We start from the raw sequence: 26,064 nt of genomic DNA, 5'->3' as shown, positions 1-26,064 counted from the left end.
ACACACACAAACGCACAGCCACACACACACACACACACACACACACACACACACCACACACACACACACACACACACACACACACACACACACACACACACACACACACACACACACACACACACACACACACACACACACACACACACACACACACACACACACACACACACACACACACACACACACACACACACACAATCCTCCAACCGCAGGACGGGCCGTCTTTGGCCTCCAGCAGACTTGTGGATTCGCAAACATTGGGCCACAACTTTCACAGTGGATTTGCATATTCGCAGACCCAGCCTTCTACAGACCTCCAAACTTCCAATCAACCTTCAGGCTTCGATCGTCGGCATCCACCTCAGGACTCACTGATGGTGACAAATAAGGGTCTTGGACCTTGGACAAGCTCTCATAGGCTAATCCCTTCCTCTCAACAATCAATCCAACATAACTTCACTGAAGAATCTCAAGGCAAGTACATCCTTTTTGAAATAAGGAGGCTGGGAGAAGCTGCTCCTTGTCTGGTCTCAATAATGACTTGTACAGCTCCTCACTATAGACTGTGATGAGAGACTTTGACAGGGATGGGTAGGAGCAAAACGCTGGAGTATCTGAGGCAAGGATGAAGATACAGTGTAATACTGGAATAAGAAATGAGCACAGACAAGATTCTACGCAATATCTCTAGTCTAGCTTACTATTGAGCACTGAATCTCCGAGCAGGTATTCCTTAAGTACTGAATTCTTGGTGCCAAAACATGATTGCCAATTTGCAGGACAGCTCTGAACCCCTGAAGGGACCACACCTGCTATCCATACTCCGGGGAGTTAGAACATCTAAACCCCAGAAGTTGCCACATTTGGGTGCGTCTCGTAACAATTGACTCCATTCCCTTTACCACAAACTTTCTACTGGCCTTCTTAATTCTTTGTAGTGCCTGCATAATAGAGCTTTGTGCTTCTTGTAAAAAGGCACCAATAATTACAATTTCAGACTTGAAATAACATTCTGGTCTTCTGCCCTTTCCGTGTAAGTGCCAGACTCACATTTTCCCACATACTGCCTGTCTATCCATCTTCCTGCTCTGTCCTTAACCTATTAATATCCCTTTGCAGAGTTGTAGCTTTGCCTCCACATTTGCTGGCTTAGGCATTAAAGTTCAAAGTACATTATCAAAGTACATATATGTCAGCATATACTACCCTGAGATTCAGTAAATACAAAGAATCAATGAAAAACAAAGACAGACAAACAGCCAATGTGCAAAGGACATTAAATTGTACAACTATGAAAAAGTACAAAAAGTAATAATAATAATAAATAGTAAGTATTAAGAACTTGACTTGTAGAGTCCTGTCCTTGAAAGTGAGTCTATAGTTGTGGAATCAGTTCAGTGTGGGGGTGAATGAAGCTATCCACTCTGGTTCAGGGACAACCAATAACTGTTCCTGAACCTTGTGGCGTGGGACCTCAGCTTCTTGTACTCCTTCCTGATGGCAGCACTGAGAAGAGAGCAAAGCCTGGGTGGTGGGGATTCTTGACGATGGATGCTGTTTTCTTGCAACAGCGCTCTTTGTAGATGTCACAATGGCCACATTAATGTTATATTTCTTTCTAGTTACACACACAAAAAATGCTGGTGAACGCAGCAGGCCAGGCAGCATCTATAGGAAGAGGTACAGTCGACATCTCGGCCCGAAACGTCAACTGTACCTCTTTCTATAGATGTTGCCTGGCCTGCTGCGTTCACCAGCATTATTTATGTGTGTTGCTTGAATTTCCAGCATCTGCAGATTTCCTCGTGTTTGTGTTTTCTTTCTAGTTTATTCTCTTTCGACTTACTCATTTATTACATTTTTTTAGTTTTTTTCTGATTTCTAAAATCATTTCTCCATGGTACAACTGTTCTTTTAAGCTGTTTCTTTTTTTTCTTTAACCTTATAGTTAGTGATTGAGCGAGATCTTAATCTGTAATAGAACACAGAACATAGAACATTACTGCACAAGTAAGGCCCTTCGGCCCTCAATGTTGTGCCAACCTTTTAATAACATCTTGAGTTCCCAGTAAAATGCACATTCAACACATTGATTAAATATTTCTTTAAGTGGTTGATGTTACTTATCTATTTTCATATGTTTACATCTGATTACCCTTTCCTTCCCTTTCCCCATCTTTCCAAAACAGCAGGTACCCCAGACAGTCACTTCTCATCCTTAACCACCCTGTAGCCCTGTTACTATAACAGCTGCCAAGTCAGACCAAGTAACCACCAAGCGTGTGACAGATTCACCTACCTCGTTATGGATGCTTTTCACAAGCAGATAAGGGGCTTTTAATTTTAATCTTTGTCCACTTGTTCCTTATTTTACCGTTAGTTGTTGTACCATTTCACTTGTACACTCAGCGCAATTGCTCTGCAGAAGCACATCTAAGAATGGGGTTCAATTCCCCTTGCTCTCTGTAAGGAGTTTGTACTTTCACCCGTGACCACATGGGTTTCCTCCTGCATTCCAAAGTCACACAGGTTGGGCTTTGCGAATTGTGGGCATGCTATGTTGCCACTGGAAACGTGGCATTGCTTCCAGGCTGCTCAACACAATTCTCGCCTATTTAATTTGACACATGTAACACCCTGGTTAAGGTTTTTACTGCAAATGCTGTAGGTATTTCATTTTAGCAGTCTGTTCTGGTTTTAGCATTTTTGGGTTGAGCTAAAGATAAGGGGGTATGTTAGGAATGTTGTGTCAGCCAATCAGGATGGCGGAATTGGGAGAAGGTTCTAGACAACACTGGATGGAGAGGTTTTTGTGACAGGCACTGGTGTGGGACAAGGTCTTTTTGGCAGTGGCTGGGAGAAGACAGCTGAGGATGCTGTCCCTGTTGCACAAGGTGTTTGGTGCAGATGAATGGCTTCAAGGAGGAAGGATCAATGGGGGAGCCCATTGGTTCTAGGTGCATTTTGGGTGACATTCAGAAAGTGGTGTGTACTTTCACACAGACCATGGGTCCAGCACTTGAGTTAAAAACAACTTCAAGATGTGCTCCAACTTATGTGCACATTTGGACTGGGTGGGTTAACTGGAATGGGCCCTTTTTATTTTTTTCTTTTCTTTTTCCTACCAGCTGCTTGACAAAGCTGACATTTGTAAATACATTTTCTTTATGATTGTATGCAGTGTAGGATCTCTTATTTCTTGTCGACAGGCAATTGCATGGGGCCAGTAGTTACACAGTATTCACACAGATGAGGTACGGGTGGGCAAGAAATCCCAGTTTCCCGGTCATACTGACCCTGGATGTACAGAGTCTGGGAAAGGTGGTTTTCTCACCGCTGAATCCAGTGGCTGTTAGCAAGGGGCTAACAAGTTGCATCTCTAGAAACGCCTAGTAAGCAAAGGGGTTTCACACAAATGATTCATTTCACTGTATATTTCAATGTACAGTGCCTAGAAAAAGTATTCACCCCTCCCCCCGGAAGATTTCATGTTTTATTCTTTTACAACATTGAATCGCAATAGAGTTAATTTGGCTTTTTTGACACTAATCAACAGAAAAAGACTCTTTCCTGTCAACGTGAAAACAGATCTCCGTAAAGTGATCTAAGTTAATCACAAGTATAAAACACAAGATAATTGATTGCATAAGTATTCACCCCCACCCCTTGATATGCCACACCAAATCACTGATGCAGCCAACTGGTTTTAGAAGTCACAAAATTAGCTAAATGGAGATCTATTTTTCGAGACTTGTGTGCAGTCAAGGTGTTTCAATTGACTGTAGTGAAAATACACCTGTATCAGGAAGGTTCAACTGCTGGTGAGTCAGTACCCTGGCAAAAACTACACCATGAAGACGAAAGAGCACTCTAAGCAACTCCGCGAAAAGGTTATTGAAAAGAACAAGTCAGGAGATGGCTTCAAGAAAATTTCCAAGCCACTGAATATCCCTTGGAGTACAGTTAAGTCAATCATCAAGAAATGGAAAGAATATGGCATAGCTGTGAATTTGCCTAGAGCAGGTGTTCTCAAAAACTGAGTGACCGTGCAAGAAGGGACTAGTGAGTGAGGCCACCAAGAGACCAATGACAACTCTGGAGCAGTTGCAAGCTTCAGTGGCTGAGATGGGAGAGACTGCGCATACAACAACTGTTGCCTGGCTGCTTCACCAGTCGCAGCTTTATGAGAGAGTAGCAAAGAGAAAGCCACTATTGAAAAAACTCTCACATGAAATCTTGACTACAGTTTTCCGGGAGGCATCTCGGAGTCTCTGAAGTCAGCTGGAAGAAGGTTCTATGGTCTGATGAAAACAAAATTGAGATTTTTGGCCACCAGACTAAATGCTATGTTTGGCATAAGCCAAACACCCCACATCATTAAAAACACACCATCCCTAACATGAAGCATGGTGGTAGCTGTATCATGCTGTGGGGATGCTTCACTGCAGTAGGCCCTGGAAGGCTTGTGAAGGTAGAAGGTGAAATGAATGCAGCAAAATACAGGGAAATCCTGGAGGAAAACCTGATGCAGTCTGCAAGAGAACTGCTATTTGGGAGAAGATTTGTTTTCCAGCAAGATAATGACCCCAAGCATTTAAAGCTAAAACCAGACAGGAATGGCTTAAAAACAATGAAGTTAATGTCCTGGAGTGGCCAAGTCAGAGCCCAGACCTCAATCCAATTGAGGATTTGTGGCTGGACTTGAAAAGGGCTGTTCACTCACGATCCCCATGCAACCTGACAGAGCTTGAGCAGTTTTGTAAAGGAGAAGGGGGAAAAATTGCAAAACTGATAGAGACCGATCCACACAAACTCAAGGCTGTAATTGCTGCCAAAGGTAAATATTGACTTGAAGGGGGTGAATACTTATGCAATCAAGTAGTTTGTATACTTGTAATTAGTTTAGATCACTTTGTCGAGATCTGTTTTCACCTTGACAGGAAAGACTCATTTTCTGTTGATCAGTGTCAAAAAAGCCAAATTAAGTCCCAAATTAAGTTCAACGTTGTAAAACAATAAAACATGAAAACTTCCAGGAGGGGTGAATACCATTTATAGGCACTGTACGTGTGACAAAGAAAGCTAATCTTTATCTTTTATCTCTACTGCAGTTCATCTTTAACTCTCATGCCTGGTTTCTAACAAACTCATTACCACTTCCCTAACTTTCTCAACTTCCTGTCGTCCTTTCCCTACAATTACGTTTACAGCTCTCGTTACCCAGTTTGCCTGGATATTTGTCCCAGATCGATACAAGTCAGCTTGCCCCGCTGGAACAGCTCCCTCTTTCCCCACACTTGAGAATGATGCAGAAAACTACCCTGAAGACAAATCAACAACTCCATCTATACTAAGTCTCAAACTTTCCTTCTTACCCGAGTTTATATTAAAGCTATAGTCCACCATTTAAACTATATTTTTCTTCACTAAGTGCTGGTCTGTCTTCTGCATTGAAGCATTCTGCTGTTACAGTCAGGGACCTTTTCACAGTATTTGTTCTGTCCGTTGTCTATTTCACTCTGGCTCAATGTCCAAGTTGGTGCAATCTTTCATCGATTCTATATTTTATTATGGATTTATTGAGTATGCCCGTAAAGAAAATTAATCTCAGGGTTGTCGATGGTGACATATCTGTACTTAGATAATGAAATTATTTTGAACTTTGAACTGTTTCATAAACTCCCATGAGAGTCTTAAGTCAATTTCTTAATCCCATCCATGAAATTAATGTCCTCTCTGACTTCCACCTGAATCACAAACTGCCTCTTTTTTCCACCATGTCAAGAATTTGTCACTGTTACAGTTAGTTCCCAGCCTTGGTTAGAGTGAGTCTCAGGACTGGACTGATCTGAATCCTTCCCCCTGAGCAACACTAAAAGTTGCTGGAGGAACTCAGCAGGTCAGTCAGTGTGCAAAACAGTTGCTGTTTTGGGCCGAAACACTACATGAGATCCTTAATCAAACTGTGCTTGCTTACCTACTTATTATGACACAGAAGGAGGCCATTTCCTCCTTACTCCCATTTGCTGGCAACTTATTTTTTATCTACACATTTGCCAATTAACTCCCCTTTGCCACCGATCAATATTAGAGGTAAAACGCAAAGGGCCAATTAATTGCCCATCATGTCTTTGGGATGTGGGTGGATTGTCAGAGGAAGAACGTGCAAACTCCACACAGACAGCACTGGAGTTCAGGATTGAACCTGCATCTCTGGAGATGTGAGACTGCAACACCACCTGCTCCACCACCGCAGAGACCCCAGCCTCTGCTCTGACTTGGGGGCGGCATGGTAGTGTAGCCGTTAGCTCATTGCTACTGAATATGGTGCCAATGGCCCAGTTTCAATTCCCACTGTTTTCTGTAAAGAATTTGTGTGTTCTACCCCATGACCACATGCGTTTTCCCCGCTCTGGCTTCCATTAGATATAGGAGCAGAATTAGGCCATTTGGCCCATCAAATCTGTTCTGTCACTTCATTATGGCTGATCCATTTTCCCTCTCAGCACCTATCTCCTGCCTTCTCCCCACAGTGCACAGATGTTAGGGTCAGTGGGTTAATTGGTCACGTGGGTGTAATTGGGAGGTGCAGGCTCATTGAGCTGGACGGCCCCGTTACCATGCAGTTTCTCGAAAAAAAAAATAAAATGAATATAATTCATGTTGTTACTTTTGATGTGCCTCAAGATGATTGTTTCAGATTAGAATATGATTACGTTTTAAAACAAAGGGTGAAACTTCCACTGCCCGAAGTTCCCATGAGCCAGGACGAGTGCTGAAGACCTTTCAGCAACCCTTCCCTGCTCCCCCACATCCCCACTGACTTCATTCCCAACATCCCCACTGACTTCATTCCCAACATCCTCACTGACTTCATTCCCAACATCCCCACTGACTTCATTCCCAACATCCTCACTGACTTCCTTCCAAACATCCCCACTGATTTCATTCCCAACATCCCCACTGACTTCATTCCCAACAGCCCCACTGACTTCATTCCCAACATCCACACTGACTTCATTCCCAACATCCCCACTCACTTCATTCCCAACATCCCCACTGATTTCATTCCCAACATCCCCACTGACTTCATTCCCAACATCCCCACTGACTTCATTCCCAACATCCTCACTGACTTCATTCCAAACATCCCCACTGACTTCATTCCCAACATCCCCACTGACTTCATTCCCAACAGCCCCACTGACTTCATTCCCAACATCCCCACTGACTTCATTCCCAACAGCCCCACTGACTTCATTCCCAACATCGTCACTGCCTTCATTCCAAACATCCTCACTGCCTTCATTCCAAACATCTTCACTGCCTTCATTCCAAACATCTTCACTGCCTTCATTCCCAACATCCCCACTGACTTCAATCCCAACATCCCCACTGACTTCAGTCCCAACATCCTCACTGACTTCATTCCCAACATCCCCACTGACTTCATTCCCAACATCCTCACTGACTTCATTCCCAACAGCCCCACTGACTTCATTCTCAACATCCCCACTGACTTCATTCCCAACAGCCCCACTGACTTCATTCCCAACCTCACTGCCTTCATTCCCAACATCCCCACTGACTTCATTCCCAACATCCTCACTGACTTCATTCCCAACATCCCCACTGACTTCATTCCCAACATCCTCACTGACTTCATTCCCAACATCCTCACTGCCTTCATTCCCAAAATCCCCACTGACTTCATTCCCAACATCCCCACTGATTTCATTCCCAACATCCTCACTGACTTCATTCCCAACAGCCCCACTGACTTCATTCCCAACATCCCCTCTGACTTCATTCCCAACATCCCCACTGACTTCATTCCCAACATCCTCACTGACTTCATTCCCAACATCCCCACTGATTTCATTCCCAACATCCTCACTGACTTCATTCCCAACAGCCCCACTGACTTCATTCCCAACATCCCCTCTGACTTCATTCCCAACATCCCCACTGACTTCATTCCCAACATCCTCACTGACTTCATTCCCAACATCCCCACTGACTTCATTCCCAACATCCCCACTGACTTCATTCCCAACATCCTCACTGACTTCATTCCCAACATCCCCACTGACTTCATTCCCAACCTCACAACCTGTTTAAGAAAGGTTCCGCTTGACTAATCCAGCACTGGCGAAGAATGACCCTAAGCAGTGAGCTTCATAAAATAGGAATCAGGCAGAGGAGTAAAAATGTGCAAATGTGACATAGTGGAGCAGGGGACTGGAAGAGACAGGGCTGAAATTTCAGGGCAATGACCTGGTATCAGAATCTACATCTATTGTATAACAGACGAAGGGAGAGACTGCTGATCACACAGTGTCTGGAGTGTAAAATATCTGCTGACTGTCCGACCCCAGGATTTACTCTGTCTTTTTCCTGTGACCATTGGCTGTCACCCTGAAACGATGAGGTTTAGCAGCCATCTTTTCTGTTTCCTTGTGTCCTCTGCTCTGACTCTCAGTCCCTGTTCTTCAGTTGGGCCTCGTTTATTTCACAGCCCTCACTTCCAACTTGCCTTGTTCCCTGTGACCCTCACAAACCCTCAGCTTTAATCTATGTGCCTCAGTACTCATGGGCGAGGAGGATTGAGAGGTCCTCCTCCATCACTCCACCTCTCCTTCCCTCTTTCATCTGAGTGCACTCTTTTTCCCCAGCCACCACTGTGTAAAGTCTCATCACATTGAGGCCCACCAAATGAACCTCACAATATGCCCGTTTAATGGGACAAGGCCATCGCTGGCAATGTGGGCATTGTGTAATTGCCCGTGAGGAGATGGAGGTGAGCCACAGACTCGAACTTCCCATTCTCAGTTACTCTCAGCCCCTACTCTGGAATCCAGCTCACTGCTCAGCGTGAATTGGTAGCGTAGTGCTGAGTGAAATTGCTTTACGGTGTCACTGATTGGGGTTCGATTATCACTATTGTCCGTAAGGAGTTTGTACTGTCTCCCCACGACCACGCCGGTTTCCTCCAGGTGCTCTGGTTCCCTCCCTCGTTCCAAAGACATACGGTCAGGGTCAGTAGGTTGTGAAAGCACTACGTTGGTGCTGGAAGTGAGGCGACATGGCTGAGCTGCCCACAGCACAATCCTTGCAGATTTGGTTTGATACAAACAACACATTTCGTTGTATATTTTGATGCTTCGATGTACGTGTTGCAAATAATGCTAATGTCATCTATTTGGATCAAGGCCATGATGAGGTCTTGAGTGGTGTTGGTGAAACCCAAACCAGATATTAGTGAGCATGTTATTAGTGAGTAAGTGCCATCTGAAGGCTTCACTTTATTGTTGATTGATAGTAGACTGATTGGGGAGTTACTAATGGAATTACTGGGCTGGGTATATCCGGAACATTTCTCATGTTGCTGGGATACTACTGGGACGTTGCAGGTGAAAAGGTACAGGCTTGTCTGGAGCACAGGTCTTCAACTCCTGACCCTTTGCTGTTTCCAATTCTCTCAGATGTCCCTCGTTATCATGTGAAGTGAAATGTTTTGACTGGTAAACCTGGTACATCTTTGTTACGTTTCCTCTACCTCAAGTCGGGAGAACTGACCTGTGCACGGTAAAGGCATCCGTTAGTCTTGCGAGACCATGGATCTGCGCCTGGAAAGTCTTCACTCTCCAGTGCGCAGGCCTGGGCCCTTCATAAAACAATATTGCTGTAAGTTTCAAAAAGAAATATATATAGAAAATAAATAAGTATTGCAAAAAGAAAGCAGGATGAGGCTTTTCATTCCAGGACGAGGGAGATGTCCTCCTTTTTAAAGAAAGGGGCTTCCCTTCCTCCACCATCAACTCTGCTCTCAAACGCATCTCCCCCATTTCACACACATCTGCTCTCTCTCCATCCTCCCCCAATCCCACTAAGAATAGGGTTCCCCTGGTCCTCACCTACCACCCCACCAGCCTCCGGGTCCAACATATTATTCTCTGTAACTTCCGCCACCTCCAACGGGATCCCACAACTAAGCACATCTTTCCCTCCCCCCCCAGCTTTCTGTGGGGATCGCTCCCTATGCGACTCCCTTGTCCATTCGTCCCCCCCATCCCTCCCCACTTTCAAATCTCTTACTAGCTCTTCCTTCAGTCAGTCCTGACAAAGGGTCTCAGCCTGAAACATCGACTGTACCTCTTCCTAGAGATGCTGCCTGACCTGCTGCGTTCACCAGCAACTTTGCTGTGTGTAGCAAAAAGTGGGGCAGTGTTCATAAATAATAAACAAATAAACAAACGAACAAACAAATAAATAAATTAAGTGGGGACAGTGTTCCGTTCATAAATTTAATGGCGGAGGGGAAGAAGCTGCTCCAAAAACATTGAATGTATGTCTTTGGGCTCTTGTACCTCCTCACTCTTGGCCACAATGGAAAGAGTGGATGCCCTGGATGGATGGTTCCACATGAGAGACTGGTCCAAAGGTGCAGGGGATACAGGGCAAATTGGCAAATTGGATCCAAAAGTGGCTGATGGTGGGGAGTAGCGACAGGATGCCTGTGACTAGTGGTGTCCCATAAAGCTTGGTGCTGGGCCCCTTGCTGTCTGTAAGTGAATGATTTGGGTGTGGATGTAGGAGCAGGTTACACGGAGATTGATGGAGTTATTGACAGTGTGGAACATTGTTTTAGGTTATGAGGTGATATTGATGTATTGGTGAAATGGAAGATGGAGTTTAATCCTGATATATGTAATGTTGTACACTTTGGGAGGCTAGGACAATTCGTTGACTGATAGGGTCCTACAAGGTATTGAGGAACAGAGGGATCTTGATATGTAAAATCCAAAGATTCCTGAAGGTGTTGACACATGTAGAACACACAGTTAAGAAGGCATATGGATTGCTGGCCTTCACTAACTGGGCATAAACGACAAGAGCAGACAGGTTATGCTCCAACTTTACAAATCCTTGGTCAGACCTCATCTGGAGTACAGTGTACAGTTCTGGTCCCAGCTCTGGGCACTGGAGAGGGTGCAGATGAGATCACCAGGATGCAGCAATTGGGCTATGCAGAAAGTCCGGAGGGGCTGTGTCTGTTCCCCCTGGAGCAGAGGAGATGAAGAGGGGCATTGCTGAGGTAATAAAAATATTAGGGGCACAGAGAGGAGTGAGTACAGGAAACATTTCCTCTTATCTTAACATTTCCTCTGAATAAAGCTGGAGGATGTAGAATTAGAGTAAAGAGTAAGACATTTAGAGGCAATCTAATGGGGATATTTTTTCACAGAAAGATTGGTGAATGCATGGAGTGTACTGTCTGTAAGAGTGGTGGAAGTAGAGTTGCTGGTGGCTTTTAAGAAATATTCAGAAGAGAATTTGAACTGCCCAGATATTGGGAGTCCTATGGACCAAGTGTGGGATATGGGATTAATACAGAAAGGTTTCCTCTGGTTGTCGTGGATATAAAGGGCTGAATTAAACCTGATGAATTTTCAAAGGCCTAGATAGAGTGGACATGGAAAGGACGTTTCCTATAATGGGGGTGAGTCTAGGAACAGAGGACACTGCCTCAGAATACAATGATGTCCCTTTAGAAAAGAGATGAGGAGGAACTTCTTTAGTCAGAGGGTGCTGAATCTCTGGAAGGCGTTGTCACAGGTGGCTGTGGAGGCCGATTTATTGGGTATATTTAAAGCGGAGGTTGATAGGTTCTTGATAAGTAACGGTGTCAAAGGTTATGGTGAGAAGGCAGGAGAATGGGGTTGAGAGGGATAATAAATCAGCCATTCAGACTCGTGGGCCGACTGGCTTAATTTTGCTCATGTCTTGTGCTGTTTCCTTGCTCAGATATGGGTAAAATCTCCCAGATTTCTGATCCGTCTTAAGGCCGTATTTAGCTTCTCAGGTTTATTGGTTTGTTTGGTTCTTGGCTTGACTGGAAGTGCCAATTCTGGATTCCTAGTTAAGTCAGACGCAGCTCAGAACGTGGAACTGACAGCAGTAAACTCGTTCCACATCCGAAACTCTACGTGGTCTCCCGGACCTTGCTGGGCAGCTGATGTGTGTTTACTGTATTACCAAAGGCTTTTCCTCCTGTGGTAAGCATGTGATAAGATAGGGCCGGCCCCAGTGTACTGTGGGACATATGTGAGCACATAGATGGAGACAGCCGTTCTTGGTGTTCCAGCCACCTACAGCCCCAGCCCAGCAACACACACAAAATGCTGGACGAACTCAGCAGGCCAGGCAGTATCTGTAGAAAAGAATACATTTGACGTTACGGGCCAAGACCCTTTGGCAGGACCGGAGAAAAAAAGATGAGGAGTAGATTAAAAGGTGGGGGAGGGGAGAGAGAAACACGAGGTGAAAGGTGAAACTGGGAGGGGGAAGGGATGAAGTAAAGAGCTGGGAAGTTGATTGGTGAAAGAGATGCAGGGCTGGAGAAGGAGGAGTCTAATAGGTGAGGACAGAAGGCCATGGAAGAAAGAAGAGGGGGGACGAGCACCAGAGGGAGGCGATGAGCAGGCACGGAGATAAGGTGAGAAAGGGAAAGGGGATGGGGAATGGTGAAGGAGAAGGTGGGGTGGCGGGAGACCATTACCAGAAGTTTGAGAAATTGATGTTCATGCCATCAGATTGGAGGCTACCCAGACGGAATACAAGGTGTTGTTCCTCCAACCTGAGTGTGGCCTTGTCGCAACAGTAGAGGAGCCCACGGATGGACATATCAGAATGGGAAAGGGAAGTGGAATTAAAATGGGTGGCCACTGGGTGATCCCACTTCTGGCGGACGGAGCATAGGTGCTTGGCAAAACAGTCTCCTAATCCACGTCTGGTCTCACCAATATACAGGAGGCCACACCGGGAGCACCGGACACAATAAATGATCCCAACAGACTCACAGGTGAGGTCGCCTCACCTGGAAGGACTGATTGGGACCCTGAATGATAGTGAGGGAGGAGGTGTAGCTCTTTTTTCCGCTTGCAGGAGGGAGATCAGTGGGGAGGGACAAATGGACAAGGGAGTCGCGTAGGGACTGACCCCTGTGGAAAGCAGAAAGTGGGGCGGGGGGTGAGAGGGAGCAATATGTTTGGTGGTGGGATCCCGTTGGAGGTGGCAGGTTTATGTGCTGGATGCAGAGACTGGTGGGGTGGTAGGCGAGTACAAGAGGAGCCCTGTCCCTGGTAGAGTGGCGGGAGGATGGGGTGAGGGCAGAAGTGCAATCACAGATTGGCACCACCTCTTCTTCCTGTACCCCCCGGTCCATATTAGAACTGATTTGACAATGGAGGAGTTTTCACTGTTCCTTCATTACCAGATCAGTTCTAATATGTTAAGAGGTTGACCAGATCAAATTAATGACTATATGTATAACCATTCAGCTTGCATACTTATCACCGTGAACATAGAACAGCGGAATACAGTAAGGCCCTTCTGCCAACCTTTCCAGCCCACGCCACCATCTACCTAACCCACCCCTCCATTTCTCTTCCATTCCTGTGCCTTACCAGAATAAAGAGCCCGGAACTGGCCATGTCCTGATGAGCAGGGATGGTGGAAAACACCGAGAGAACAAGACAGCTGAAGACAAGGAGGAATCTGTTGGAGACACAGAGGAGACAATCAGTGAGGTGGCAGCGCCAAGCTCCGAGTGTGCCAGTGTGCACGTCACCAGCCGCAGCACCAACCGCTGCAGCTGCTGGAAACCTGAAATAAAAACATAAAATGCTGGAAACACTCAGCAGGCCAGGCAGCATCTGTGGGAAGAGATACGGGTAACAGAATCATAACCAGGATCAGAATCAGATTTAATATCACCAGCACATGTTGTGAAATTTGCTAACTTTATGGCAGCAGTACAATGACCAATAGAGTAAAAACATTGAGTTACATTAAGTACATATATGTTTAATAAGTAATTCAGTTAAAATAAGCAGTGCAAAATAACAGGAATGAAAAAATAGTGAGGTAGTGTTCTTGGGTTCAATGTCCATTTAGGAATCGGATGGCAGAGGGGAAGAAGCTGTTCCTGAATCGCTGAGTGTGTGCCTTCAGGCTTCTGTACCTCCTACCCGATGGTAACAGTGAGAAGAGGGCATGCCCTGGGTGGTGGGGCTCCTCAATGGTGGGCACTACCTTCATAAGACATTGCTCTTTGAAGATGTCTTGGATGCTATGGAGTGTAAGGTCGTGTAACATCACAAGACTTTGTCATTCTTTCTGCAGATGTTGCCTAACCTGAGTCATAGAACTATACAGTACACAGCATAGAAACAGACCCTTCAGCCCATCTCATCCATGCCGACCAAGCACCCCCCATCTAGGAATATGTCAATTTCTTCACTAATTAACACTGGAGAACATTACCCATAAACACCAGCACAGTAGATGGGAGCCAATGGTTGTTCCCTTCAAACTGTTCAGATACCAGAAAATGCCTCCAATCATCTGTCCGACCAGCAGCTGTCCAGAAGGGTTTTATCGTTCCCCATCAATCCTGGAGCCAAAATCCCCAAACGTCAGTAAACAGAAAAGCTACTTAACAAAGTTTGACAAGGCAAGACGATAATTAACTGTGTCTCTTCAATGTAGCATTCTTGGATACAACTGCCCTGAATACATAATAGCTTTGGAATAAAATTATAAGAGATTATTTGCTTTAACATACGGAGTTAGAAGATGCTTAGTGGTGATTAATGAGGGAAGGCTCAGCTCCAGAGTAATTGTGTGTAGAACACTGAGCGATGTTAAACAACGCATGATAAATGTCCAACAGACTCAGGACAAGAACGCAAGATTTAAAGTAGTAACAGGAAGCAAAGAGAGATCCACAGAGAGAGAGAGAGAGAGAGAGAGAGAGAGAGAGAGAGAGAGAGAGGGCTTTATCTGGGAATATTGCAAACCTTTTATTAAGAATTAATGATATCTTTTTTTCATTTTTAGTTCTTTTTTATTGATTATTATTGAGATCAACAAAAAATACATTAAAGTAATCAAGTCAACATGTCAATATGTACAACTTCTCCTGTCATCCGAGGTTGGACCACTTTTGCAGTAGTGTTTCTATGCCTTGGGTGGTAAGGTAGTGTAGCAGTTGTTGCATAGTTTCACAGTGCCTCTGGTGACTGATCGGGGTTGACCTGCAAGGAATTTGTACATTCTCCCCGTGACTGTGTGGGTTTCCTCCGGGTGCTCCAGTTTCTTCCCACAGTCCAAAGACGTACTATTAAGGTTAGAGTTAGTAAGCTGTGGTCATGCAATGTTGGCAGCAGAAACGTAGCAACATTTCTGGGCTGCCCAGCTCAATCTTCACTGATTTGATTTGACGCAAATGATGCATTTCATGGTATACTTCCATGTGCATGTGACAAATAGAGCTAATCTTTAATCTTTGTCTTTGAGGAAGTGCATATATAGAATCACAAAATGGGAACTGAAGGGGAACATTTGACCTGTTCTTGTGAGAGGACAACACTTTGGTGGAGTAAAAGGAAATGATGAGTACTGATTTAATATGGTCAGTCTTTGGGATGGTCGACGCTCCAGAGTGTCCGACGCAGTTCACTGAAAGCTAACGTGCAGACACTCTGGGCACTTAGGTGAAGGGTTTGTTGGTCTTCATTACAGAAGGATTTGAGCTCAAGATCCTGCCAGCACTTTAATAGTTCTCACAACTCTCCAGTACAACTAGGGAGAGGAAAGCTCCTCAGTCCATTATCTGGCTGCTTCCCGAAACTCCTTACGAAGCCTGGTTCATTCTATCCGCAGCCCTGACGATTGACATTCATTAGACACGTGCTTTTCCCTTCTGTGCCTAACTACATCTCAGTGGTCTGTGTGAGGTGATCCGGACTGACTGCATCCTCGTTGGGATTCCCCACCCGTAAACAACTCCCTCCCCAGCCCCTGTGGCTGTTTTGCAGGGGAACACTACCATGCACTTGATGGAAGTGATTAACCAGCACTGGCGAACAGTAATATCCTTCAAATGCCAACTGAAACCATTTGGATACATCATCAGACCATGAGACATAGGAGCAGAATTAGTCCACCTGGCCCATCGAGTTTGCTCTGCCATTCCATCGCGGCTGATTTATTAACTCTCTCAACCACAATCTCCTGCCTTCTCCCTGTAACCTTTGACACCCTGACTAACGAAAAACTAATCAACCTCCGCTTTAAATATACTCAATGACTTGGCCTCCACAGCGTTCTGTGACAATGAATTCCACATATTCATCTGGCTAAAGAAATTCCTTCTCATCTCTGTTCTAAATGGATATCCATCTATTCTGAGGCTGTGCCCTCTGATCCTAGACTCACTCACCATAGGAAACATCCCCTCCACATCCAATCTGTCTAGACCTTTCAATATTTGGTAGGTTTCAATGAGATCCCTCCTCATTCTTCTAAAATCCAGTGAGTAAAGGCGCAAAGCTATCATACACTCCTCATATGTTAACCCTTTCATTCCCAATTATTCTCATGAACCTCCTCTGGTCCATCTCCAATACCAGCACATCTTTTCTTAGGTAAGGGGCCTAAAACTGCTTAAGTGTGGTCTGACCATTGCCTTATAAATCCTCAACATTACATCCTTTCTTTTGTATTGTAGATCTATGACAGCTAACATTGCATTTGCCTTCCTTAACACTGACTTAACCTGCAAGTTTTTAACCTTTAGGGAATCCTGCACAAGGACTCCCAAGTCCTTTTGTGCCTCTGATTTTTGATATTTTCTTCCCATTTAGAAAATGGTCTATGCATTTATTCCTTCTATTAAAGTGCATGATCCTACACTTCCTTACACAGTCTTTCACTTGCCACCTCTTTGTCCATCCTCCCAATCTGCCCAAGTCCTTCTGCAGACTCCCCAATTCCTGCTGTCAATTGATCTTTGTATCATCTGCAAATCTGGCCACAAAGCCATGAATTCCATCATCCAGATCGTTGAGATATAACGTGAAAAGAAGCGGTCCCCATACTGACCCCTGCGAACACCACTTGTCACTAGAGATCAACCAGAAAAGACTTTATTCTGACTCTTTGCCTCCTGCCAATCAGCAAATCTTGTATCCATGCTGGTATCTTTTCTGTATCTTACCTTGTTAAGCAGCTTCATGTGTGGCACCTTGTCAAAGGTCTTCTGAAAATCCAAGTAAACAACATCCATTGACTCTCCTTTGACCATCCTGCCTGTTATTTCCTCAAAGAATTCCAACAGAGCTGTCAGACAAGATTTTCCCTTACAAATTGCCCATATTTTCATCCCTCCTGGTGTCCCCTTCAATTCAACTTTGGCCAGCCCCTGTCTCATGGCTCTGTAATTCCTTTTACTCCTGATACAACTGGATTTATTTTCTGCTTGTCAAATTGCAGGGTGAATGTTATCATATTATGATCACAGCCTTCCTCAGATTCCTTTACCTGAAGCCCCTGAACCAAATCCGCGTTTTATGACACAACACCCAATCCAGTGTTGCCTTTCCCCCAGTGGCTTCAACCTCAAGCTGCTCTGAAAAGTCATCTCATAGGCATTCTACAAATTCCTTCTCTTGGGATCCAGCACCAATCTGACTTCCCAATCTCCCTGCATAATGAAAACCCCCGTGATGATCATAACATCGTCCTTACTACATGCCTTGTCTATTTCTCATTGAAACTTACATCCCACATCCTGGCAACTTCTATCAGGGTCTTTTTATCCTTGCATTTTCTTAACTATACCCCAAGGAGTCTACATCTTCTGATCCTATGTCACCTCTTTCTACGGATTTGATTTCAATTTTTACCAATTGTGCCACCCCATCCCTCTGCCTACCTGCCTGTCCTTTCAATACAAGGTGTATACCAACTGTGATCTCCTTTCAGACATGTCTCAATGATGCGTAAGTGTCATACCTGCCACGCTCTAATTGCGCTACAAGATCATCTGTCTTATTCTCAATACCGCGTGCAATCAAATATAAAACCTTCGGTCCTGTATTCACCTCCCTTTTTGATTTAGCCCCTATGTTACACTTCACCTCATCCCACTGAGCGTAATTTTGCCTTATCATCTGCCTGCCCCTCCTCACAGTCTCATTACACACAGCATCGACTTGTATCCCAACTGTCCCATTCTCAGCCCTATCACTCCAATTCCTATCCCCCTGCCAGCTTAGTTTAAACCCTCCCCAAAAGCTCTGGCAAACCTGCCCACAGGGATATTGGTCGTCCTCGAGTTCGGGTGTAAGCCGCCCTTTTTGTACAGATCACACCTCCCCCAGAGGAGATCCCAGTGATGCAGAAATCTGAATCCCTTCCCCCAGCCACTCATTTAACTCTACCATCATCCTATTCCTGCCCTGACTAGCACGTGGCACTGGGTGTGTTCCAGAGAGTAGCGCGTTGGAGGTTCTGTTCTTCAGCCTTTACCCAAACTCCCTGTACTGATTGCACGAGACCTCTTCCCCCATTGTCACTGTGGGCATTTTGTCACTATGTCACTGGTGCCATTGTGCACCTTGACCTCTGGCTGCCCACCCTCCCTCTTGAGAGCCTTCTGCAGCTTCTCTGAGACATCCTGGACCCTAGCAGCTGGGAGGCAGCACACCAACCTGGCGTCTCTTTCACGACCACTGGATCTCCTCTCTGTCCCCCGAACTATCACTACCTGATTTTGCCCTTCCCTGTTGAGCCTCAGAGCTGGCCAGGGTGCCCTTGGCCTGGCTGCTCCTGTGGTGCCCTGTTGGATCATTCCCTCAGCAGTATCCGGAGGGAAATATTTGCTGCGGAGGGGAATGGCCACAGGTGAACCCTGCACTGAGTTCTTACTGAATGCCCTTCTCCCTGCTGGTCACTCAGCTACTATCCGGAGCCTGCACTCTGGATGTGATTCCTCACTGAAAGACTCATCCATGATACTTCCAGACTTCTGGATGGTCCTGAGTGCATCCAGCCCCAGCTCCAGTTCCTTGACCTTGTCAGGGAGACTGTTATGTACCCTGAAATCCCACATTTAGATTAGATTAGATTCAACTTTAGTGTCATTGTGCCGAGTACAGATACAAAGCCAATGAAATGCAATTAGCATCTAACCAGAAATGCAAAGAATAGTGTTATTTACAAAATAACTGCGAATAAAAAGTAAGTGCTACAGCACACAAATATAAAAGTACTGAGACAGTACAATATGGGTGCAATACTGCTTAGCGCTGTGATGTGAGGTTCAGCAGTGTCACAGCCTCAGGGAAGAAGCTCTTCCTGCGCCTGTTGGTGCGGGAGTGGAGGCTCCTATAGTGCCTACCGGATGGGAGGAGAGTAAAAAGTCCATGGTTAGGGTGAGACGCATCCTTGATAATGCCTTTCGCCCTGCTCAGGCAGCGTTTATGGTAGTTGTTCTCAATGGTGGGCAATTGGGTGCCGATAATCCACTGGGCAGTTTTCACCACCTGCTGGAGTGCTTTGCAGTCTGATACAGGACAATTGCCATACCACACTGAGATGCAGTTGGTGAGTATGCTCTCAACGGTACAACTGTAAAAGTCCATCAGTATCCTGGGACAGAGGTGAGCTTTCTTGATGCTCCGCAGGAAATAAAGGCGCTGTTGCACCTTTTTGATCAGGATGGAAGAGTTCAGGGACGAGGTGAGATCCTCAATCTCACAGAAGAAGCATGAGCTACCACCCTGCCTACACTTGTTATGTGTCTAATTGCCCAAACTTAAGTACTACTCTGCTCCTGTTCTTGCCCAAACCTGTTGATCAAAAGCCTGACCACTCTGACACTGGCCCACTCATACAACAGTCACTCAAGCAACTGCCAATCCACTCAAGCCCCACTTCTTTTTATTGTCCCTTGCTAATTAACCCCAGCTACTATTAACCTGAGCAATCTTGCGCTCTGCAGACAAGACCAGACAGGCTCTGCTTGCTTTTTAAACGGGCACTTCAAATCCACAAGGAACTGTCTCCAACTCACTCTCTACAGACTGATTCATCAGAATCAGAATCAGGTTCAATGTCACTGGCATATGTCATGAAATGTGTTGCTCTGTGGCAGCAGTACATTGCTATGCATAATAATAACCTGTAAATTACAATAAGAATTATATATAGATATAAAAGAAAATTAAATAAAATAAGCGTTAAAAGAGAGGCAACAATGCTGAGGTAGTGCTCATGGGTTCATTGTCCATTCAGAAATTTGATGGCAGAGTGGGAGAAGCTGTTCCACGCATAGATCATACCTGCACCTCTTGTACCATTCTTGGTCTCCAGATTTAAATGCCCCTGATCTGGCTCTCAGCAAATTTTGGATCACGTTGGCTTCCCCAATCAGAATCCAGGGCTTCTGATTGGGGAAGACTCTGAATGATTTAGTGGAGGCACACTCAAATGCAACTTTTTTTAATAAAGTCCATTACAACCCTGGTGTAGTCAGCCAGATCCACAGATGGGTGCTTCAACACAGCCCAGTAGATTGACCCAAAGCCATCCTGTAATCATTTCCCTTGTCTCCCGCAACCACCTCTTAGCCGTCTTAATCTCAGGAGCCTTGCTTTCTAGGCTCAGCCTGTATGCATGTGGGAGATGGATGGCCATGTGATCCAATTTACCCAAATGCAGTCCAGGCAAGGATTGGTAGGCATTCCTTATCTTAGTGTAGCAGTGGTCTAGTGTGTTGGGACCTCTGGTGCTACAGGTTAGATACTAGTGAAAATTGGGCAGGGTTTCCTTCAATCAGCCTGGTTGAAATCTCCAACTATAATGTGAAACATTGACAAAGAAGACAGTGGACATTGTATACCTGGACTTTAGCAAGGCCTTTGACAGAGTACCACATGAGAAGCTGGTCAAAAAGGTTCAGTTTCGTGGCATTCAGGATGAGTCAGTAAATTGGATTCAACATTGGCTTTGCAGAAACCAGAACATGGTAATAGGTAGCTGCCTCTCTCATTGGAGATTTGTGATTTGTGATGTGCTGCAGCGATTGGTGCTGGGTCATTGTTGTTTGTCATCTACATCATTGATCTGGATGATAATTTGGTAAGCTGGATCAGCAAATAAGCGAATGACACGAAGATTGAGGGCATAGTGGACAGCGAGGAAGGCTACCAAAGCTTGCTGCAGGATCTGCATCAGCTGGAAAAACGAGATGAAAAATAGCTGAAGCAATTTGTGTGAGGAGTTGCACTTTGGGAGGATGAGCAAGGGTAGGACGCATAGTGAGAAGTAGTGAATGGGGAGTGTGGTAGAACAAAGGGATCTGGGAATACAGATCTATAATTTCTTGAAAGTGGCATCATATGTAGATAGGGTTGTAAAGAGAGCTTTTGCCTTTGGCTTTCATAAATCAGAGTAGTGTGTATGGAAGTTGAGACGTTATATTGAAGTTGCGTAAGATGATGATGAGGCCAAATTTGGAATGTACAGTTCTGGTCACCTACCAATGGAAAAGATATCAAAAAGGTTGGAAGAGTATAGAAAAAAATTATAAGGACGTTGCTGGGACTTGAGGATCCAAGTCATTGGTTAGGACTTTATTTGTTGGAGATTAAGAGAATGAGTGTAGATTTGAGTGAGCAGAGTAGGAGAATGAGTGGAGATTTGACAGAGGTATACAAAATTGTGAGGGCTTTAGTTCGGGTAAACACAAGCAAGCTTTTTTTCACTGAGTTTGGGCGAGACTAGAACTAGAGTTTATAGGTTAAGGGTGAAAGGTGAAATATTTAAGAGGAATCTGAGGCGGGGCCTGGAATGAGCCAGAAGGAGTGGTGGATGCGGATTCAATTTCAATGTTTAAGAGAAGTTTGGATAAGTACATGGATAGGAGGTCTATGGTCCAGGCATGGGTTAATGGAACTAGGTAAAAAAAAAATATTCAGTATGAACTAGATGGGCCAAAGAGCCTGTTTCTGTGCTGCCATCTCTATGACTCTATCTATCTAAATGCTTCTTCATTGTAGTAATTATATCTAATCCCACCATCTCCTCTGGCAATCACTCTCTGTGTTAACAAGCTTACCCTCACATCTCCTTTTGCCTTCAACCTGTGCTCTCTTGTTCTCTCTTGTTCTGGGTACCCATACCACAGGAAAAGATTCTGACTTTATCAAACTCTGTAATTATCAGGGTCACTGCTCAGTCTCCTTTTCTCTCAGGAAAACAAGCCCAACCTACCCAATCTCGGCATATAAATAAAGTCCTCCGAGCTAGGCAGATCTTCAGTGAGTCTCCTCTTCACTCTTCCCAGCACAGCCAGGAATGCACACAAAGCGGAGTATACCTAGTTGTAGCATAACATGTCAATTCTATATTCTAAGCCATGCCCCATGAAGGCAAACATGTCATATGTCTTCTTCACCACTCTGTCGACCTGTGTTCCTTCTTTAAGTGAACCATGGACTTGAACCCCAAAGTTTCTCTGTTCTTGAACATTCCTAAGTGCCCTACTGTTTACTGTGCATGCCCTACTAGTACTTGATTTCTCAAAAGGTGTCATCTCAACTTGCCAACGGATCTACTGTTGATCCTGCTATACCCTTAGACATGCTGTCTCAGAAAACTATCTTGGATGCACTTAAGAAATTCTGCCTCTGCTAAGCACAAACAAAAGAAAGTCCTCAGACACTGGAAACCTGAGCAACACGCACAAGGTGCTGGAAGAACTCAGCAGGCCAGGCAGCATCTGTGGGAAAAAAAGTACAGTTGACGTTTCAGGCCAAAACCCTTCGACAGGACTGAGTTGACTATACTTTTGTCCATAGATGCTGCCTGGCCTGCTGAGTGCCTCCAGCATTTTGTGTGTGTTGCTCTCCCCCTTCTCAGACCTCTTGCACTCAGGCAAACCCAGTCAACAATAGGAAATTTAAACCCCCCACTATCATAGCCCTTTTGATCTTGCACTTTCCTGTGATTTGACCATATTTGTTCCTCTAATTCCCAGTGACTGTAACATAACTACAGCAATGTGCTCATCTCCCTCTCTTACAGTTCGGTAGGTTCACTGATAAACTGTGAATTACTGCTTGTGTTGACAGGAGAAACAAAGGGCAGAGAGAGCATGTGTGAGTTTTCAGGGGAGGGGTGAGGAGATACAAACAAAATAGGAAGCAGCAATGATGCGGACGGAATTGGCTGCCTGGGAGCTGGATTGACCCGATGGGCTAAACAGTCTTTTCTCTGGGTTGTAATGAGAAGGTTATTAAGGTGCTTAAAAAGAGACATGGGATGGCAGCCTTTGTGCACTGAACAAAAGAGCAGAGAGGTTACTCGGGAAGACTTCAAACACCACATTACAGGAGGGACATGCTTGCCTTTCTGGGTGGTGGAGATATGCGTTTCAGAGAGCCAGGGCGAGTTGCTGGGAGATTTCTGCAAATGGTGAACACCGGCCAACACAATCCACCAGAGGTGGGGACAAGGAATGCCCATCATAGTTACCTGGAACTTGTCGCTAATGGAACTGGTCACCCCATGTGACAGTAATGGAGGGCCAGGGCTGGCCACTGACTACTGCTGCCTTTACGGAGCTTGTACGTTCTTCCCGTGACTACGTGGTTTCCTCCGGGTGCTCCGGTTTCCTCCCACAGTCCAAAGACGTACCGGTTTGTCGGTTAGTTGGTCACATGGGTGTAATTGGGCCAGAAGAGCCTGTTACCGTGCTGTATCTCTAAATAAATATTAAAAAGGTCCCGGTGGAACTGATCACCCACAGAGGTGTGATCCCCACGGTCATGGTCACTTGTGGAAGATAAAACAACAGACCATAAAACCTACAGAATTACAGTACTGTGCCAAAGTCTTTGCAACATACCCTATATATATAGTTCGGGTGCTGAAGACTTTTGTACAGTACTGCAACACACATCAAAGTTGCTGGTGAACGCAGCAGGCCAGGCAGCATCTCTAGGAAGAGGTACTGTCGATGTTTCAGGCCGAGACCCTTCATCAGGACTAACTGAAGGAAGAGATAGTAAGAGATTTGAAAGTGGGAGGGGGAGGGGAGATCCAAAATGATAGGAGAAGACAGGAGGGGGAGAGATGGAGCCAAGAGCTGGACAGGTGATTGGCAAAAGGGATATGAGAGGATCATGGGACAGGAGGCCCAGGGAGAGGGAAAGGTGGGGGGAACCCAGAGGATGGGCAAGGGGTATAGTCAGAGGGACAGAGGGAGAAAAAGGAGAGTGAGAGAAAGAATGTGTGTATAAAAATAAACAACGAATGGGGTACGAGGGGGAGGTGGGGCATTAGCGAAAGCTAGAGAAGTCAATGTTCATGCCATCAGGTTGGAGGCTACCCAGATGGAATATAAGGTGTTGTTCCTCCAACCTGAGTGTGGCTTCATCTTTACAGTCGAGGAGGCCGTGGATAGACATGTCAGAATGGGAATGGGAAGTGGAATTAAAAAGTGTGGCCACTGGGAGATCCTGCTTTCTCTGGCGGACAGAGCGTAGGTGTTCTGTACAGTACTGTAGTAGTTTTATGTATTGCACTGTACAGTTGCTACAAAAAACAACTTTCATGACATATGCGAGTGATGAAAAACCTGATTCCGATGTGGGTCTCCATTGTGGACTGCGAGTGGGAAGGGGGCCAGGAGATGGGAATCATGGTTGGGAAAAGGGGAAGGGAGAGGGGAGGGAGTGGGAAGCACCAGAGAAACATTCTATAATGATCAATAAACCAATTGTTTGGAATCAAATGACCTTGCCTGGTGTCTCAGGGCTGGGTGTGTCTGCACCTGCACCAGCCCCAACCCCCCCATCCCTGCCCCCGGCACCCCTTCTGTGCCACCTGTCCCACATCCCTCCCACGGTGCTCCACCCTCACCATTCCCAACATCCTTAGCTCCCGCCAGATTTACAAACTCGCTCTCCCCTCCACGTGGACAAATACAGAACTGTGCAAGTCTTGGGCACCCTGGCTGTATACAGTATACGTGTGCAGTACTGTATAGTAACACAGAACTCTAATTTCACAGAAATAATAAACCTGCAGATGCTGTAAATCTGGAGCAAGCCAGGGAGCATTTGGAAAGGGAAACAGAGTTATAGTTATAGAAGACCCTGCAGTCTGAAATCTCCTGGAGCTCTCTACAGTAAGAATTAGCCATCAGAGGATGAACACTGACGGAATGGACTTCCATCCACATCTACTTAACAAGAAATACAACCTCCATAAAGTTAAGATGCCAAGAGACAATACCAGTCCAAAATTGAGTCCCAAAACAGCCGTCAATTATAACAGCGCAAACAACAGGAATTCTGCAGATGCTGGAAATTCAAGCAACACACATCAAAGTTGCTGGTGAACGCAGCAGGCCAGGCAGCATCTCTAGGAAGAGGTGCAGTCAGCGTTTCAGGCCGAGACCCTTCGTCAGGGGTCTCGGCCTGAAACGTCCACTGCACCTCTTCCTAGAGATGCTGCCTGGCCTGCTGCGTTCACCAGCAACTTGTATGTGTGTTGCGTCAATTTTAACAGGTCTTGTTTGTTGTACCAGGCTACAAAACAAAGTTGATCTACATCACTGCACAAAAACTCGCTGAACTCATTCTGTTCACGCTTTGAACTGAAGGGGATTGGAATGTCAACACCTGCCTCATCAAACCACTTGAATCCACAGTCACCATTACCGACACAAAGTAGTCTTACGGAGAGTGAACTCACGGAAAACTTCGGACCTGGATAATATCCCTGGCTGTGTCCTTAGATCTTGCACAGATCAGTTAGTTGCAAACATGTTTAACCTTTCCCTGCTTCAATCTAGGATTCCCACCTGCCCCAAGAGGAGCACTATCATCCTGATACCCAAAGGCCTACCTTATTGACTACTGCCCAGTGGTTCAGACATCTGCCATCACGAAGTGCTTCGAGAGGTTGGTCGTTGCACATATTAGCTCCAGCCTCCCAGATAACCTTGACCTACTGCAGTTCATCTGCTGCTGAAACGGGTCTTTTGCAAACACCATCTGCTTTTCTCTGGAGCATCTGGACCACAAAGTCTCCTCCTACACATTAGATTATTGACTATTTACTGTAGCTGTGCTTTTAATACTACAATTCCAAGCGAGCTTATCCCCAAACTCCTAGACGTGGGACTCAACAACTCCCTTT

General features: G+C 45.4%; 1 protein-coding gene across 1 annotated transcript in view; it reads right to left on the bottom strand.

Moving 5' to 3' along the window:
• The window catches only part of LOC134338073 (potassium voltage-gated channel subfamily KQT member 4-like), a 224,352-nt gene that overhangs the window by 187,037 nt on the left and 11,251 nt on the right, over positions 1-26,064 (bottom strand). Inside the window, exon 2 of the mRNA XM_063033606.1 lies at positions 13,473-13,563. Coding sequence (XP_062889676.1) covers positions 13,473-13,563 — 91 coding nt within the window. The remainder of the gene's footprint in view (positions 1-13,472; positions 13,564-26,064) is intronic.

This window comes from Mobula hypostoma, chromosome 26 (genome assembly GCF_963921235.1).
Source record: "Mobula hypostoma chromosome 26, sMobHyp1.1, whole genome shotgun sequence".
Classification (NCBI taxonomy): Eukaryota; Metazoa; Chordata; class Chondrichthyes; order Myliobatiformes; family Myliobatidae; genus Mobula; species Mobula hypostoma.
Note: the sequence above shows the minus strand (reverse complement) of the source record. Positions and strands in the feature narration are given on the sequence as shown.